The sequence below is a fragment of the Lactuca virosa genome, chromosome 2 (genome assembly GCF_052849685.1).
Source record: "Lactuca virosa cultivar CGN04683 chromosome 2, Lactuca_virosa_CGN04683_v6, whole genome shotgun sequence".
Lineage (NCBI taxonomy): Eukaryota > Viridiplantae > Streptophyta > Magnoliopsida > Asterales > Asteraceae > Lactuca > Lactuca virosa.
The window spans coordinates 199,444,679-199,464,249 of record NC_136427.1 but is presented as its reverse complement, the minus strand read 5'-3'; the positions used below and the strand labels follow the sequence as shown (position 1 = coordinate 199,464,249).

The following is a 19,571-nucleotide window of genomic DNA, read 5'->3' as shown; positions in this document are numbered from 1 at the left end:
AATAGACTAAACTGCACAAATGGTCCCTATGGTTAGCTGAAAATTGCCACTTTGGTCCAAAAAAGTTTGGACTAGCACCAGAGGTCCAAAAAAGTTTGGACTAGCACCAGAGGTCCAAAATTTTCATTTTTTTTAAAGACGATTTTGCCCCTGATTATTTAATATTTTAATTTTCTTTTATTACAACAACTATAAAGAATTAAAAATAAAAGAAAAAAGAAAATACTCTCTCTCTCTCTCTCTATGTGAATATGAATTAAGTTCATCAACAGACTTTCGTATCTGGAATTCAACAAACACCCATTCTTCATTCCACCCTCATCTTTTTAGATCAAATATCCATTTTCCACTAAAATTTATTGTTCTTCACATGTTTTTTTCAACAAAATCACAATTTTTTTTATTAAATGCTTTGACCGTTTTGATTTGTTTCGAGAACCCAAAATCCATCGAACCAGAAATTCATTTAGGACCTCATGTATCACTTCGATAAACACGAAACAATCGTCATCACCATACCTAAAAAGGTTCTTGATTGTTCTTCAAAGATAATTACACCCACTTCAGGCTCAAAGCTTTCAACCAAACAAAAAACTCTCACTCACACACACATATAAACAAAAAACCCAACTAAACCCTCCATCTCTATCTACCATCGATCTGTATAAATATTAAGGTAATGAACTTCTCAGAAAACCCACTTCGTTTGAGCACTTCCAGTTTAAATTTTTTACTTGATTTCTCATGTAATGGAACAAAAGTGTAATGTATTACAGAGTGAATATGAGTTGTATTGAAATACCCGTTTCTTTACAGCCTCACATAGGTGGGTTTACATCACAGATGTGGGTTTACATGGTTTTCGGATATATGGCACATCATAAAGGTGGATTTACAGGGTTTTCGGATCTGGGAGAGGGGGAGAGAAGGGTTATCAGATCTTAAACAGATGGAGAGAAGGGCGGCTGGGCTAGGGTTTTCGGCGATGGTTTCGTGCGTTGGAGGTGGAGATCTGTGAAAACCCTAGTAGGGACGACGACAACGATTTGTGTTTTCCGGTAGACGATATCAGAGAAGGTAGAGGGTGGCGTTCCAGATCCGGTAATGAAGAAGATAAGGCATGAAGAAGATGTTGGTGGTCGCGTTCTTGAAGGCTGACTGATGGTGGTTGTTGTGGAGACGACGACAGTGGATAACGGTGGCGACGACGACGGGTGGCGGTAGTGTATCGGTAATTTTCATCTTCCTACAAGTGGTGGTGAATCAGTGTATATGAAAATGAAAGAAGAGTTACAGACTTTAAGAGAGAGAGAGAGAGAGAGAGTGTGTGTGTGTGTGTATTATTTTTCTTTTATTTTTAATTGTTTTTAATTGTTGTAATAAAAGAAAAATGAAAAATTAAATAATAAGGGGCAAAATCGTCTTTATAAAAAAAATTCAAACAATATCGGACCAAACTCACAATAAAATGAAAAGTTTGGACCTTTGGTGCTAGTCCAAACTTTTTTGGACCAAAGTGACAATTTTCAGCTAACCACAGGGACAATTCGTACAGTTTTGTTTCTAGAAAATAACAAGAAATCGACAATCTTTTGCTTGTTTGAGATTTTAGTTAGTAATCTTGGTTTTTAAAGGACAATCTTCAGAAAATTCATATATTTTAGGTTCATTAATGATAAATATGAATCTTGTTGTACTACAATTTCACTATATTCTCTTTGCATGACATAGTGTATTATCTTATTGTTAAGTTATTGTATTCTCTATGCCTAATACATGGTTTTGTCTCATTATAAGTTTAAAATCTCGATCATAGAATGACAAAAAATATATATTCAAATTAAGAATATCCGTTGTCAAAGAAATTCTCTATTAGACACAAAGAATATACAAGAAATCTATTATAGTAAGACAAGATCCCCTGTAAAACAAAGAGAATACATTAAGACTATATTAAAACAAAGAAAATACATTAAGACTATATTAAGATAACAGTCACAAAGAGAATACATTAAAATTATAATAAGATAATATCTTCTATGATACAGATAGAATATAATAACATTACAATAAGATAATTATATCTCTCATACATAGAGAATACACTAATATTATAATAAGATAATACTAATTTCATATTCTATTAAAAAGACATGCATTTATTCTTAATAAACTCAAAATATAAAGACATTTCTAAAGATAATCGACTAAAATCCCAAATGTATAAACGATTGTCGGTTTTCTTGTACCTTTCTATAACAACTGTTGATATTTTTTATTTTTTCTGTTTAAAATAAATTTATAACTTTATCATTAACAATTGTCGGTTTTCTTGTACCTTTCTATAACAAATATGTTGATAATTTCCATTTATTTTTATATATTGTTGTAATGTTTATTCAAGATTTTTATTTTGATAACCAAATGATGTGTAAGAACTTATTATTAACTCAAAACATCACCAAAATACTTCTTACAATAATACACTTCGTCTAAGCCATTCAGGGGCGTATCCAAGCTTATAGAAGGTAGGTCCTAGGACCTACTTTTTTTTTAATACAAGAAATATATATAGAAAATATGTAGAAACTATATCATTTTTGCTAAAAGACCTACCTATTTTTGCTAAAAGACCAACCTATTTCAGTTTTATTTACATAAGGAACCATGTGGTTTTTGGTTCTAGATTCGCCATTGAAGCCATTTACATATCAAAGTATTCGAAATATTGTTTAGGTTTGCAAATGTGTATACATGCACATCATGTGCATATATGTACAATTGTTTTTTCAAAAAAAAAAATTTGTGTGATTTTTGCAACTTTTGAGTTGCAATTGAGCTAGACGAGGTGTGTAGATGTTTGTGGTGGTGTTTTAAGCAAAAACTTTTGAGTTTTCAAAAAAAAAAGTTTCGTCTATGTAAAATGTCCTAAACACCCTTCCCCCAAAAAATACACTTTCAAGGACTTGAAATTAATACAAAATCCCTTTAACTAGTCGGGTCTTAACCAAAACCTGTCATTTTTAAAAGATGTCGAGCCGACAGATTCAAATTGGTTAAAGGGTTACAAATTCCAAAACATCCTCTATTGACCATATGTGGGTTTATATATATGGACTTTAACAAATGGGCCGGATTTTTAACATGGATATAGAGTTTTTTTTATAAAACATAAGATCTTTTGTTTTCTCTCATTTCAAATAGCTGGCCCATACTGTTTTTGTTTTTTAAATGTAACAATAATACTATTTTTTGTTATTGTTTTAAAAGTTAAAAAACATAATATCTAACTTATTATTCGGTTCAAAATTGATCTTTTTTTTTTCTTTGTTACATACGACACGTGAAAGAGATTGAAAATCGAAGAGAAGGGATTTCATTCCAAAATTCCAATTAGAACTGGTGTCCCCAAATGCAGGTTTCGAATTTGATATTAACCTACCATTGCTACCACCACCAGCATCGCATCTCCTCTTCTCTCTTCCTCCTCAGATCCATGGTCACCGCCACCAGCAGCAGTAGCAGTAGCAGCGTCGCTGCTACCTCTACCGGCGGTGGTGCTTTCACGACGATTGCAGAGAGAGTCAGTTTGGAACGTGATATTAAGAAAAGTAAATTCATCGCTATTGCCGGCCACATCCCCGACGAGCGCTCAGCCCAGTCTTTCCTTTCCGAGGTATACGCATCTGGTATTTCTCTCGCTCCAGTATATAACATCGATTAGCCAGTTTTCTGTTTTTGATTCAGTGATAATCGAAAAGTTAATGCTTGATACAACTAAAATTACGAGAATTTGTTTCGTATCAAGCAAAAAACATAGATAATCGAATCTAACTGTTGCAAATTATTAAGTAGAAGCATTTCGTGTTAGAAAACACATCTTCAATTTGAACAATACCTTAAAAACATAATCTAACTTATCAGTATATGCTTATTGGAGATGTTCAAAGTAATAACTGAATCAAACCTATGTCTGTAATTTTATACTAGTGATTATGAATTTTTAGCCCCTTATAGCCATTGTTAATGGGCTAAATAACTTCTCACCATGATTTAAAATCATTTCGAGATAGTTTTGGCTAAATCTGCTTTAGGTTGGGGTGTTACAACTTACACCTCCAAAATCAAATTAAGACTTTCTTTCACCTTAATTGTATGACAACTTGAAGCTAAATCTTCATGAATCATGACCCATTAGGTTCAAGATCCACGTGCAACTCATAATTGCTGGGCTTATAAGGTATATATATATATATATATATATATATATGTGTTTTCTTTTATCACAATCCATTTTTTTTATTATGTTTCTTCTTTATAAATAATTAACCTTGCATTCTAGGTTGGAAATCAGTATAGAAGTAACGATGATGGTGAACCATCTGGTACAGCTGGCAAACCAATTCATTCTGCAATTGAAAATTCTGGATTAGATCGAATAATGGTTGTTGTCATTAGGTAAAATTTATCAAAATTTCTATGAATTTTAAGTGAAGAAATTAATAAAATAGTTGTTTATTTTTTAGGCACTTTGGAGGGATCAAATTAGGAACTGGAGGTTTAGTTAGGGCCTATGGTGGAGTAGCAACAGAATGCTTGAAAAATGCTCCTACACGACTTATAAAATCTCAAGTAATTACTTTTCCACTAATTTTCATGATTTTATAAAATAAACAAATAAATAATATTTGGAAAACATTTTATTCTTTCAGGTTCGTATGGGTGTTGAGGTTAGTTTTGACCTTTTGGGGGTTGTTTACCATCAGGTAAGACTGAACATTGTGTGGTAGTAATAAATATATAAGTAAATAAATAATTACTTTTAACGGTTAATATATTATATAATATATTAATTTAACTTTTGTTTTTGGTGATTTTATTTAGCTTCAGGCATTTAAAGCTGAAGAAATTAAGCAAGATTATGATACTGGAAAAGATGGAATAACAATGGTGACATTTAAAATTAGTTTTGATCAGGCTGAAGCATTAGAGGAAGCATTAAAAACCAATTGCAGTAGAAACCTTGTATTTTACAAGCATTGATGAATGGTCTCTGTGGTTTGTAAAGGACGATTTTACCTTCACATGCCTTGCACATGTTGTGAATTAACTTAACGTATGAAAATGACAAAACTGTAAAATTGGTTGGTGTGGTATTAAAAAAAACTTTGGATAAGGTCCAAAAAGTTTTTAACTTGCATTAAAGGTCCAAAATCAAGAATTTCCTGTGATTTTAGTCCAAAAAATGTCGAAAGGACTATTTTGCCCTTTTCATTTCTTTTTTGTATTTTTATATTTGTTTTAATACCTTGTTAATTAAAAAACAAACAAAAGAAAAAAAAAATATATGTTGGGGACCACCCCACCCACAAGTTTTTTTAATAATCTTCAAAAGTTGCATTAAGATACAAGCTTTATAATTCCCACCTCCAATTTTACACATGAACAAAAAGGTTACCATGCTTGAAGGTGGGCTGTTCTTTCCGGATCTGAAACGAAGATGGAGAATGCCAAATCTGAAACGAAAACCACATACAAAACTCTACCTGAAGAACACCGCTTGAAATGACAATGAGCTCCGATGAACACCACCTGGAACACACCCGATGAACATCAACTGGAATGATGACGAACTTAGGAGATCCACCATCGATGACGATTTGAAGTCATGGGCGGAGCAAGAGCGTCTTCCTCCTCTGCCCCGGAGATCCATCCACAGACACCACCATTAACGCCGTTTGGTTGTAGCATCACCAAATATCCATATCTGTTTGTGGTTTGTGGTTTTCGTTTCCTACAAACACAACCCAAATACATTACATCCGATTTCAAACCCAAACATATTGCTTCTTCTTCTGTCAATTCCATCAGCCATCGATTTGTGTATGTTTATGTTAGTCGTTATTCCTAAAAAGCCCAGAAAGCAATTTGTGTGTGTTTATGTTAATCGTATGTGTGTTTTGTGAGAGTTTGATTTGCAGGAGAGAGAGAGAGAGAGAGAGAGAGAGAGAGAGAGAGAGAGAGAGAGAGAGAGAGAGAGAGAGAGAGAGAGAGAGAGAGAGAGAGAGAGAGAGAGCCCAATTCTTTCATTTTTAATTTTTAATTAATAAGTTATTAAAGAAAATATAAAACAAGTACAAAAAAAATAATAAAAGGGCAAAACAGTCTTTTCAAGTCCTCCAAGGACCAAAACCAAAGGAAATTTCTTGATTTCAGATCTTTCATGCAAGTTGAAATTTTTTTGGACCCTATCCAAAGTTTTTTAAATACCACAAGGACCAATTTTACAGTTTTCTCTATCAAAATTGATAGAGTGAGCTAAAATGACTGTCAATGAAAAGTTTTAAAACCTCAAGGACCTTCTATGAGCCCGAAAAAAGTTAAGCATGAAACATGATCTTCTGGGAAACCATGCTCCAATGAAGATTATTCTATATTTAATGGTAAATTATATTTTTGTCCTGGTTTCATAATTTTTATGGTTTTTTTCGTTTTTAACGTTTTCGTCCCTTTAAAAAGATATTTTTATTCATACTTTTCATCCCCGTGTAATAATAACAATAACAATAATAGTTATAATGAAACTGATAATAAAATATAAAAATCAGGATAGATTAGTGATTTTACATGAGTTTTAACCGTTATAAATTAAAGATATTCATCTCATGGAAGAAAAACAAGATGAAGAACCATTGTACGGACGATACATGTAACGACCCAAAAATCAAGGGTAAAAATTTCATTTTTAATATAGTCAAAATATAGATATCATTTATTCCAAACATCTAAAACATCGTTAATTAAAAACATTTATCAGAGTTCATCCCAAAATCATTCAACGCGGAAAACATAGGTGCGTGCACTGCGATCAATCCGAGCCCTTCTGTTCCAAATCGATGATACCTGAAACCAATAAACAAAACTATAAGCACGAAGCTTAGCGAGTTCCCCAGATCATACCCCACACAGTCCACATAATCACATAATCCATATTAGCTATAAAAGCTACATAAACCATATCAATCACATATCTATACATATCAACATATACGAATGTCGTGGGCTCGTCCCCAGGGTCTTTCTCCAGGATGCCATGGGCTCTCCACATGGTCTTACACCTAAGTGCCATGGGTTCTCCCATGGTCTTTGATAGGAAAGCCATGGGCTCTCCATATGGTCTTACATCTAGGTGCCATGGGCTCTCCCATGGTCTTCCATGCAAGTATCACAAAGACAACTAGCATACCACATAATCACTAGCATACCACCTGTACATGCATACCATACATATCAGTAGTGAATCTACATTAACACTACAACATAGTAGGAAAGCCATGGGCTCTCCACATGGTCTTACATCTAGGTGTCATGGGCTCTCCCATAGTCTTCCATACCATATGTACCACTAGCATACTTCCTAGCACATAACCAGCTAACATGTCACATAATACAACTTCAGCTAGTATACCACATATCATAAAATGGGCCGACCTTGGTGACTCACCTAGCATTGCTGAAGTCCCGCTTGAATTCCTTAGCTGCTGCCCCGCCAGCTTCCCGAGCTGTCACTACCAAACAATATACCCAATTAGCAATTGGGTCCCATACCAAAATCCTTAATCCATGCATGGGTAAAATGACCGTTCTACCCCTAGCCCAGTACGATCCAAAACTAAGGCCCAATACCAAAACAAAAGCCCAACACTAGGTAGGCTTTCCAAGCCCACTAGTGGTCCACTAATGGCCCAATTTGCCAAATTGGTCCCAACCCCTCCAATGGGCCTTACCTTAAGCCCATACATCTGACTTCTGATGATCCACTAAGGCCCAATGGCCCAACCCAAGGCCCAAAACACTCCAAGCCCATAACTGATGAGTACGTGGGGCGTACTACCTTGTACGCTAAGCGTACTGGCTGAAGGTGGTGTACGCTGCGCGTACCTGCATGTACGCCCATCGTATGCCTCTGTTAAGCCACTTTTCCAATAAGTGCTTAATACTCTACCCCAGAAGCTACAATTACAGATCCAAGTCCTCTTCAACGTCTAAAACCATAAAGTTACTTACTTGATGGCTTTGCATGACCCACATAAGCTCAAACTCCAAAAATGATAATCTACTTCCATGGAAATGGTCTTAACTCATGCATGAACCCATGAAGACCTCCAAGATGGCAACTTTCTGCCTTAGGGACCCATTTAGAACTGAGAGTAGCAACTCCAAGTCCTAGAAATCGGATCAATCACAAAGCTTCAACCTTTGGACCAAAATGGTCCAAAAACTCAATCTAAGAGATCTAAGAAGATAATCACGAAGTTAAGATCTTTATACCTTGAAATGGTTAGAAATGAAGCAACAATCCCAAATCTGCAACCTCTCCTTTGAACCACCACCATGCCTTGCTCTTCACTTGCTTGGAAAATAGATTCACAACACCATAATGCTCTTCTAATGGCCTACAAAGCTCCAAGAACACTCATGGGAGGATTAGGGTTTCGTGGTGGCTATCTAAATATGAAATGGAGGCTGACCAAAGAGGCATATTATTCCTTTTATAGTGGCATAACCCTAAAATTAGGGTTTAGAAACTTTGAGTGTACGCTGGGCGTACGCCTCCAACACCCGCGTCCACCTTACACCCCTACGTTGGGCGTACACCAGCTTACGTTGGGGGTACTCACCTGGCTGCCACCTTGCATGAAAACTTTTCCATTCAGGGATCAATTCTGCCAACAACTTCGAATTACTATAACTTCTTCGTTCTAAGTCCGTTTCCGACGAAATTTATATCTACGAAAAGGTGGAATGAAGCCCTACGCTCCAAGCTACACCCCAAGCCTTAAAACCTTTCGGATAAAACCCGAGACCCATAAAAGACCGAATCGCCAGATTACGCTTATACCCTTGGCCTCCGAAGACACACACGAGCACTTTCAAAACCAGGTGTTACAATATACATTAGAAAAAATAATAGAGCAAATGCATAAAAATCATCAAACCATAGGGATGAAAAATCTCCATGGAAATAGAGGGTGCCAGTGTTCATTGGGTAGTTTTAAATTGGTTTGGACAAATATGGATAATGAAGACAGATGTCAATGGGGCTAAATGTGAGGAGAAGGGCATGTTTGATAGTTGCTGACTAGGAAATGTCTGTCTGAGTAATAAATTCTGACCGAATAAGAAATCATGTTGTTTGATTGTATATCTGACTGAATATCCTGGCTAATAAAAATAACCATCTTACCCTGCTACTCTATACATTTTAGCCTGATTGCTTTGATGTAGCCCAAATGTTGATCCAATTATTGTTCAAATTTTGTTCTATCTATTATTGTTCATCCAATTCAATTTGTAAGCACGATCCACTAATGTATGTTCATTGAATGATTTGTGTCCCAAAATCAATAAAATTCGTACTTATTCCCGTTTCTTGCGTCAATTGATTCAAAATTTCATGAATTCTGTTTTTTTTTGTCCGCTGATTCTCGATTTCCTCTTGATCGAACGTTCTTTCTTCACTTGATCAGTTTTGAATCAACAAAACGAATATCCAGATCATATATCAGTCGTGATTTATATTCAATCTGATTTAATTGATTTTCTAGGATCAATTTTTCTTCATCGATATCATGATTATCGATTGATTTCCCTCATTTGTTCAGTTTTGATTATAAATCCACTTATGTTTTTTTTGTCATCGATCAGATTGAGTTATTCAATGAGGTCCAAATTAGATAATCTGTGTAATTGGAGATGATGTTTTTGATCTGGAAATCTGCGGTTGTAATTTTCATTTGATGAACTCGGTGAAGAACATTGAAGAACACGATGGATTATTTTGGGGTGAATGTGTGATCTGAAAAGTTGAGTTAGGGAAAGGGTACGATTGGAAACCTTTCTTCCTTTCTCAGTCAACAAATTTTCCACTCCTTTCTCAATCAGATCTTCTTTTCTGATTCAGATGCCCAAAATTTGTTTATCAAACACCTTCAGCTGAGCTGACCAAGTCAGCCAAAAATGTTTGACATGACTCGGTCAGACACATATCAAACATGGCCAAAGTCACCCTTTAGTACTTTCAATTTTACGATATATGTATCCACTTTTAACAAATTATATACCACTAAAAAGGATCTAGTTGATACTTTCAAATTGATATCGATATCAAACACACTACAAAGTTAAAAATTTACAAAATCATATAAAAATTTCACATAATTCACATACCAAAATTTATCATTTTCTTTAGTCCACGTCAATGAGGTTTATCATGATGGCGGCTGTTCATGTTATTATAATATCGATTTGAACATCTCCTGACATCGATTAACACATGTTTAAAATATTATGTTTTAATTTTCCAATCCAATTCTAACCAATAATCACATTGAGGAAGCGACACAAAAGCAGAATGTTGGTCCCAAAATCTATCAAGTGATTTGATGAAGGTAGCATGTAATAATTCGTCATTATTTAAAACCTAATATCTTATTAATACGAGCATTATGCGTGTATCTCTAACTTACATCCTTCTAGTTCAAAATCCACACAGTCTGGAGATAAGCCATAGACTGGCCTGCGAAACAACCTTACCATTTTCCCTACTCAAGATTATCGACTCAGTGTACCTATACATCTAAGGCAAATCCATCCGCATGAAGTTTTATCACTCTGCAACACCATTTTTCCGAAGCTTTCCAAAGCTTCATACTTACCCAAAATCTGTAATAGGATTCCTTAGTATCTAGAGAATATTTGATCTGAAGCATATCCGTCTGAACGCTTTTCTCTGAATTTGAAGGCCATTATGCGGAGTATGCGAGACATCAGAAGAACAACCTTCAAAGTACCAAGTCTCATCTTCTTATGGTGAAAAGGCTACCTAATACCAAGGTTGTAGAACTCGTTACTCGGTATCTGTTCGACCGACTACCGAGTAACGAGTACTCGGGAGTACTTGGGGAGTACTCAGATTCGGTAATTCATGTATAAATATTTTAGGTAAATTATATATGTTAAAATCATAAGTTAAAATCATAAGTTGATTGAAATATATAACAAAATTAGATACATATGAATACACAAAATCTAAAAAACACATAATGGTCTCACTTCGTGAATAATTACTGAAAATTTAAGATATATATGTAGTAGTAATCACAAGTGTGTGTGTGTGTTAAATAATAAATCATCAAGTAAATTATACATATTAATCACCTAGTTGACCAAGTTTTACAACATTGCTCAGTTCAGTAAGGGGCCGATTGGAGAGTACTCGGGATTCTGTAACTCACCTCGGTAAGGGGCCGAGTAGTGAGTACTCGGAGGAGTAATCGGCCAACTCGACGAGTTTTACAACTCTGCCTAATACTCTCCTTTGCCCATGTCGTTTGAATTAAAGATAGTCAAAGAAATCACAAACCACTTCCAAAGCAAGGTGTACCTTCCTTCCAGAATAGTCAGGCTACGGGGTCCAGTATGACCCAATTCTTTTTTAATTAATGTATTTAATAAGGGTTGCCCTTTAAATAAAATAATGTCGGGTATGAGAACCATACCTATACTTTTAACAAATATATTGTTTTTACTGTTTTAGATTTTATGGAGATTTTCTATTACGAAAAATCTTATATTATTTTTTTTTAATTTTTTTAGGTTAGAAAAATTCCCTCTATAAATAGAGTGCCCCTTCCATTGTAAAAGACAAACGATTATGAAATGAAAATCTGAGTGTAAACTCTTTTATCCAAATCATGTGTCCTTTAAGGCTTAAGGTGGTCCTTTATTATTGATTTCAATGGCTATGTATTTATGAATCTGGTGGTGAGACCTTATCCAAAGACCTTTATCGTTTATCCCGATGTCTCGATCTTTACAGGCATTTATGGCGGCTTCAAAATGCATATTTTCATCATTCCTGGTGGCTCGTTCCTCTACGAAATGTCATGGTGGGTTCCCCAAAGTAGGGGAGCATATGGATTCTGTTAATGTTGTGTACAACTGAGGATTTCGATGACGAAATCTAATTCAAGTAGGGGAGAATTATAACATCCACTTTCCATGTATACTTCTTTCGAGTTTTAATCATTAAATCTAATTTTTGTAAGGTTATGGATTGGCCATGACATGGTGGTAGAGGGACCACGATGTGGCATTGCCAGTTTAATGGACTTGCATTCACGAGACACCACGACGTGGTGAGTGGTTTGCCACGACGTGGTGGCGGCTGGGGTTCAAAATGCTAGATGTTGGGATCTGTGCCCTATTTAAAGGCACTAACTCCTAAGGTTAGCACATTTGACAACCTCCACCCTATGAGATTGTATTCCACCCAAACCCTAGCCTCTTTGTGTGTGTTTGAAGTGTGTGAGCCTATTTTGTGAAGGTTGAAGGAAATAGGAGTCTCTCTTGTTACTTGTGTGCTTGGTTCCAACTTAGATCTATCATCTTCATCACATTTTTGATCATTTGGAGGTATAAATTTTGCTATCTTACTCATTACTTCTCTAGATCTATTGTTATGTCATTTGTATGAGCTTTTTGGTCCAAACTTCTTGTTTTTGGAGTTTGAGTGAACTCCAAAACCCTTGAGTGCATTCTATGGCTTCTAGACCATGGTGATGGTTAGAAAGATGGCTTGCATGACTTAGTTTGGTGTTCATGCTTTTGGTGAATCCATTAAGAAATTAGGTTTAGAGATCTTAACTTATTGGGATGAATTAATGGATAAAGTTGGAAACTTTATCCATCAAGACCTTTGGAAGGATCATATATGAGCTTTTGAGCTCCGGAAATTAAGGGTTAAGAGCTTAATCCATTAAGTTGCTAGAACCAGATCCCACAATATGGTGGTGTGCTTAACATGACGTGGTGGAAGGGTTTCTTGCGACTGTTTTGTCGTAATAATGCACTAACGTGGCCTATTCTTGGCCACGACGTGGTGGCCAATTGAGTTGACCTTGTCTTTGACCATTGTTCATTGACTTTTTGATCAAGTAGACTTTTTGGTCAACTTGTGGGTTTTAGACTATAGATTAAGGATTTTCCTCTAATTGATGTATAAGTGATTTCTAGTGCCATTCTTTACCTCCGTGTGAAATGTGGTGATTATATGTCATTTGTGAGGTGAGTTTTCTCACTATACTTTGTATTGCAATATGAATCATTTATGTGTTAGGATGTTGATATGATGTAGTGATATGTTAGATCGGTAGATCTGTTATGATTACCTGTTTTTACTTGTTATTGTATTTGCATATGTAGACATATTGTGGTTGGTTTAAGGAGGTCCTACTCTTTGTTTATAACATCCCGATGTTGAGGTATTTTCAATTGTAACCCTTGGTGTGATTAAATATTGCTTTTTGGTCCCTGAGCATAAGAAAGAGTACATAATGGCCCATAGTGGCATTGTTGTAATTTTTGGTTGAACACGCGTACGCTGGGCGTACTGCGTGGTACGCGGGGCGTAATAATCATTTAAGAGAACGATGTCGTTTTGGGAGTACGCTGGGCATACAATGCGTTACATAACCTCTTCCGCAGTGTCTGAAATGCCGCCTACTGCTTAGGGCCCTATCAGAAATCCACTCCCTTCCTCTTCAGATTACTGAGGGGTACATTGATCTTGGAGAAATCCTGGATAAACCTCCGATAATATCCCGCCAAGCCCAAAAAACTCTTGATCTCTGAGGGAGATTTCAGAACCTCCCACTTCATCACGGCCTCAATCTTGGCCGTATCAACTAAAATCCCGTTTTGGTTAATGAGATGTCCCAGAAACTGGACCTCTCTTAACCAATACTCACACTTCAAGAACTTGTCATACAACCGTTCTCACCTCAACACTCCTAAAAGCTCTTGAAGTTTCTCCTCATGCTGCTCTCTGGTCTTGGAATACACTAAGATATCATCAATAAAAACAATAACTGGTCGATCGAGCATCGGTCTGCATACCCAGTTCATCAAATCCATAAACACCGCAGGCGCATTGGTGAGACCAAATGGCATCACCAAGAACTCATAATGCCCATAACGAGTCCAAAATGTTGTCTTCTCCACATCCTCCTCTCTCACCCTCACCTGATGAAATCTGGACCTCAGATCGATCTTGGAGAACCAAGATGTACCCTGCAACTGATCAAAGAGTTCATTAATCCGCAGAAGGGGATATCGGTTCTTCACCGTCAATTTGTTCAACTCCCGGTAATCAATGCACATCCGGTGTGAACCATCCTTCTTGACGAACAATATCGGTGCTCCCCATGGCGAACTGCTCGGTTTGATGAATAACTTGCCTAGCAGCTCCTGAAGCTGGGATGATAACTCCTACATCTCGGGTGGTGCCAAATGGTATGGTGCCTTGTAAATCGAGGTCGTACCTGGCACTAGGTCAATCCTGATCTCAACCTGCCTCTCGGGAGGCACACCGGGTAACTCCTCTGGAAACACCTCAACAAATTCCCTAACAAGTGGCACATCTAAAACCGATACCTGCTCCCCAAACCGAGTATCAACCACATAGGCAAGATAACCCACACACCCATGCTGAATATACTACCGATCCCTGGCCTCCGAACAAAACCCTGATCCAACCCTAGTATCCTCTCCATAGATGACCAGTTCTCCCCCACTTAGGGTTCGAACTACTATTCGCTGACCCTCACAATATATCATAGCATCAAACCTGCTCAGCCAATCCATTCCTACTATCACGCATACACCCCCAATGGGGATGGGAATCAAATCAATCGGAAAAGGCACCCCGAAAACCTCCAAGATACAACCATGATACACTCTGGATGCGGAAATCCCATGACCGATGGCGATAGAAACCCGCAACGGACACTTCAACTCGCTAAGGGTCATATCAAAATCCCTACTAAAAGACCGAGACACAAAGGACCGACTCACACCTGAGTCGAATAACACAAGAACATGAAAAGATTTCACTTAGAATGTACCTATTAGAAACATAAACATAAGCATACCATAAAATAATCGACAAATTAATAAATAGACACATACCAGTAACGAAGTCTGGCGCCGTCCTGGCCTCCTCTACCGTGAGATGGAAAGCGCGACCTCGAGCCCTCGGGGGCTCCACCCTGCCCTGGCTCCCATCATTGATCCTCATAGTAGCCGACGCTGGACCTGTGCCGGTCAAGCTGTAAGAAAAGAGCACTGGTCCTTCACATGGCCCACCTGGTCACAGTGATAACAAATCCTGGTGCTCGGTAATGGAGCCTGCTGATGCCAGTCCTTGGCGTAATGCCCCTCCTTGCCACATTTGTGGTAACCAGATGAAGATCGAAAAATACCCTCATGAACCTTGCCACACTTACCACAAATGCGAACCCTCTGACCTCCAGACTTCGAATAAGTGGGCTTGAACCGCTTCACTACATGTTGTTTCCGAACTAGAGCCTGCCTCCGCTCTCTCACCTGGAGCTCCATCTCAATCTCCCGCCTCCTAGTGGCCTCCTACAACTCCACAAGTGTACTATAGCGATGTGGGATACGAACTGGCGGATATCCGTATTAAGCATGCTCAAGTACCTGGTCATATGAACTTGCTCAAAAGCAGCAAACTCAGGACAAAACATAGCTCTCTATGTAAACATATTGGTGATCTCAGTCACCGACTCAGTCCCCTGCCTCAGATCCAAATACTCCTGAGCCAGCCTCTCCCACTCCAACAATGGAATATATCTCGAGCGGAACATCTCAGGGAACTGCTCCTAAGTCACAGAATCCATCTACTCCGAAGTGCACAATCTAGTCACCATTCTCCACCAATCCTTCGCTCTAGACTGAAGAAGGTTCAGAGCGCACTTGACATTCTGGTCAGATGGGCAGGAACAAGTAAAGAAACGTCCCTCAACATCTGATAGCCACCTCATAGCAATAATCGAATCCTGAACCCCATCAAACACTGGGGGCTTTGTATTGTCGAAGTCCCGGTACTGGAAGGCTCTCCCTACGCCAATCCCCACAGCAGTGATGACTGCGGTAGATGCATCAGTAACAGCCTCAGAAAGTGCAGCGTACCGGTCATCAAAGAGCTTCATCATGGCGGTCTTGATAGATCCAAACAACTCTGGTATCTTCCCCCGGACAATAGAATCAACCTCAACATGAATCGTCTCCCTAACCTGGTCCTCAGTCAACCCTGGCCTATCCTTGCCACTCGATCCAGCTCCTGACTCAAATCGCCTCGTAACCACCATATTGAAAATAAACTAGAAAATATTAGACGAGGCGCAAATCATACCATATGAGCTATTGCAACCAGCAAAACCCTAGGGGTTGTGACTTTCCTGCTACGCGTACGGGTGTTGTGCTTCCAGTAGTAGGGGCCCATACTACCTTCCACACATACTCATATTTGTCTCAAAAGATCATCACATTGACCCTAACAACACACACTAGAATACGCACACCCTATTCTCACTTATTAGAGAAAGGATAGACATTCCTCAACTGGCTGAATGACCCACATAAATCATCCATGAAACTTCCACCAACCCTGCAGCACTTGTTTATGCTAATCATACATAACACTGGATCCTGTAGACAGTCGAATACCTGATTCTACCCTAAGACCTTCATCAAACCAGAACATGAAATAAGTCTAAACCAAAAATTCTCAGGCCATAGAATCTTAGTTATGTACAACTATGATGCATACACTAAGCAACTACAGTAATGATGTCAATTCCATACAATAAAGAAACCCTAGGATATCAGGCTTCAATTATCAGACAATTCTATCATGTAATTCCTGAAGATCCCTAGCCTATCACTAGCATGCTGTTCTATCATAAACATAACAACAAATCATAGTGTGGGTAATTTGGGGTATACTTTCTTGCTCTGCATGATCGTACACATCGCATCCTTCCTTGTTTACTTTTGAAAACATTTTTTTTTGAAAAATCAGTTTAAAGAAAAACTTTTGCAGTTCCCTAGTTTGAGTCTGGATTCACATGAATGCTCATCCAGTTCTCTAAAACCAAGGCTCAGATAACAACTTGTAACCCTCAAAAATCACAAAAATTTAAAATTGTCAACAATCAACCATTCATCATCATTGTTTACGAAAATAGTAATTGTTTCAAAAGTGTTATTTCAAATCAAAGTTTTTCCCGAAGATCCAGTGACAAACATGACTTTGTGTATGATCACGCCTTCACCTTCCCTCGATCATTGGAAATACCTAAAACCATAAACTAAAATTGTAAGCCAAAGCTTAGTTATTTCCCTAAAGTACCACTACACAAACATATCATCAAACAAATACTGGGTCCACAACCTCCTGGTTGGATTACCCATGGACCACAACCTTTCGGTTGGAATGCCCCGAACCACAACCTTTCGGTTCGAATGCCCAATACATAACAGGTCCACAAGCTCCTGGTTGGATTACCCTCGGCCCATAACCTTTCCGGTTGGAATTCCCTGGCCCACAACCTTTCGGTTGGAATTCCTCAGTCTGTTGACTTACAGCACAAAGCAATACAGTCTCAACCCTACCATACCATGTCGACATGCACATAACAAATAACATATATCTAACAACATATAATCATAAAACTAGTTAACATAATAGCAGGAAGATCTACAGATTACTACTGTATAGCAACATCCTATATACTAGGATACATAACCAAATGGCCCGACATTGGTGTCTTCGACCCACAAGAACAGTGAGGAAACTCACCTCACAGTCTGACTAATAGCTGAACAATATATTGCTCCAAATATCAGCTCTACAGGTCACCTATTCAACAGATAGAGACCAAGGCTTAGCTATATCTCAAAATACCCAAAATACCCTTAACTCAAACTTGCTCAACCCTGGTCAAAGTCAAAGTCAAAGTCAACGGGTCAAGGAGTCAACTTGGTCAACTCAGTTGGGGCGTACTCAGCTCCTACGTTGGGCGTACTCGAGCTATGACTGCAGTCAGGAGGTTGACCATGTATGTGCGGCGTACGCTTAAATCCTCCTTTCCTCAATAAGAGCTTAATGCATTAAGCTCTCGCGTCCAACTTTCAGATCCAAGGCCAAAATACCACTAAGAGTCATAAAGTTTCCGACTTTATGACTTTGCATGTCCATTAAGTTCTTAATATACAAAATCCCAACTTCTTAACACCTTAATACCTACTAGAGCATGCATGGAGAAAAACTAAGCATCAAGACCACATTTTTATGACTCAAGTCCCCTCCAAAGGTCTGAAAGGATGACTTATTTGGTTAAGAGCATACCATACTCCAGAATCACCATATTTGGTACCAAAAGTGCCCTAAATGAAGAGATGGCTACATCTACAAGATAGTATGATCAATTTGTGAGCTTTTTACCTCCTGGAGCTTGCTAGCAAGGAGATAATCTCATATCCAAGTTGCTTCTAAGCTCCAAGTTCTTCTCACCACCTTCCTCTTCTTCAAGAATACCACAAAACACAAGGATAAGATCAAGTTGCACTCTTCTCACTTAGGGTTAGCTAGAGAGTCGATTTCTCAGATGGAGGCTGATGAGGGGAATGAGAAGTGATGGGATAATGATGCTTATATATGGACCAAACCCTAAAAATTAGGGTTTTAGGATTTACCATGTATGCCCTGAGTATGCGGTGTACGCCTTGCGTACTAGGGTCCGCCCTAGTACACCTAGTGTACACAACGTATGTTCAACGTACCAGCCTCCTGGCCAAAATTATCAAAATACCACTATGGGCCATTCTTGCAATCTTTTTCAAACCCAAGGGTCAAAAAGCAATATTCTTTCATACTTAGGTTTAAAATTGAAATACCTCATCATCAAGATGTTACAAGTCGTTTGCACTTGAAAAGGGAGATTGAGCTTGAGTTATAGGCGAAAGAGAAGAGACAGACCCTGAGTCAGACCCAACCTGCAGCTAAGTGGTTTAAACCCGTTGATTCCTGATCCGGAGGCTAGGAGGGTCGCACCTGCCTTAGGTGTAGGAAGGGCCATGCGAGTTCTTGTAGGGTGAGAGCTAGATGACAAAAGTGTGGCAAGGAGGGCCATTATGCGAGGGATTATTAGCAACATAGTACACGAGTTTGTTACCATTGTGATCAGGTGGGCCATGTGAATGGCAATTGCCCGTTTCTTGTTGGCAGGCCAATGCAGGCACCGACTCTTACGATATTGCAGATTATGGATGGTCGCCAAGGGAGGACTAAGGTCCCGAATGCCAAATGTCACACTTTTTAGTTGGCTGCAGAGGAGGCCAGGGCGGCGCCTGACATTGTTACTAGTATGTGTTCACTTATATTTTTGTCAAGTCATTTACTGCATGCTTATGTTTATGTTTTGACTTGGATCCCTTCGTAGTGAATTTATTTCCTGCCTTAGTGCTATTTGACTTAGGTGCAATTCAGTCTTTTGTATCTCTAGCCTTTAGTAGGAGTTTCGATCAGTGTCACACCCCGACGGGTGGTGGAAACGTATTGTTGAAAACAATCATTGAACATACATTGAACATTACAAGAGTATAACATAAATATTGATAGTCTTATTTTTGAAAATTATTACACT

General features: G+C 38.1%; 1 protein-coding gene across 2 annotated transcripts; it reads left to right on the top strand.

The window, feature by feature from the left end:
* The first annotated feature begins 3,304 nt into the window (after positions 1–3,304).
* On the top strand, positions 3,305–5,205 carry LOC145159998 (ribosomal protein S5 domain protein). 2 transcript variants are annotated; one of them, XM_079079057.1, is made up of 6 exons: positions 3,306–3,676; positions 4,199–4,240; positions 4,343–4,458; positions 4,527–4,632; positions 4,713–4,766; positions 4,885–5,205. In XM_079079057.1, exons 1-6 carry the CDS (start codon positions 3,413–3,415, stop codon positions 5,041–5,043), a joined length of 741 nt encoding a protein of 246 aa, XP_078935183.1. In that variant the 5' UTR covers positions 3,306–3,412; the 3' UTR covers positions 5,044–5,205. The 2 variants fall into 2 exon arrangements, with proteins under 2 accessions (XP_078935184.1, XP_078935183.1); XM_079079058.1 differs by lacking the exon at positions 4,199–4,240 and having other exon boundaries at positions 3,305–3,676.
* The last annotated feature ends 14,366 nt before the right edge of the window (positions 5,206–19,571 follow it).

Excerpts from the sequence above, each read along its gene's own strand:
- LOC145159998 (XM_079079057.1), top strand. The coding sequence starts at position 3,413 with ATGCAGGTTTCGAATTTGATATTAACCTACCATTGCTACCACCACCAG. Across the intron at positions 4,459-4,526 it reads ATAATGGTTGTTGTCATTAG|GCACTTTGGAGGGATCAAAT; the intron begins GTAAAATTTATC and ends TTTATTTTTTAG. Across the intron at positions 4,767-4,884 it reads TGGGGGTTGTTTACCATCAG|CTTCAGGCATTTAAAGCTGA; the intron begins GTAAGACTGAAC and ends GATTTTATTTAG.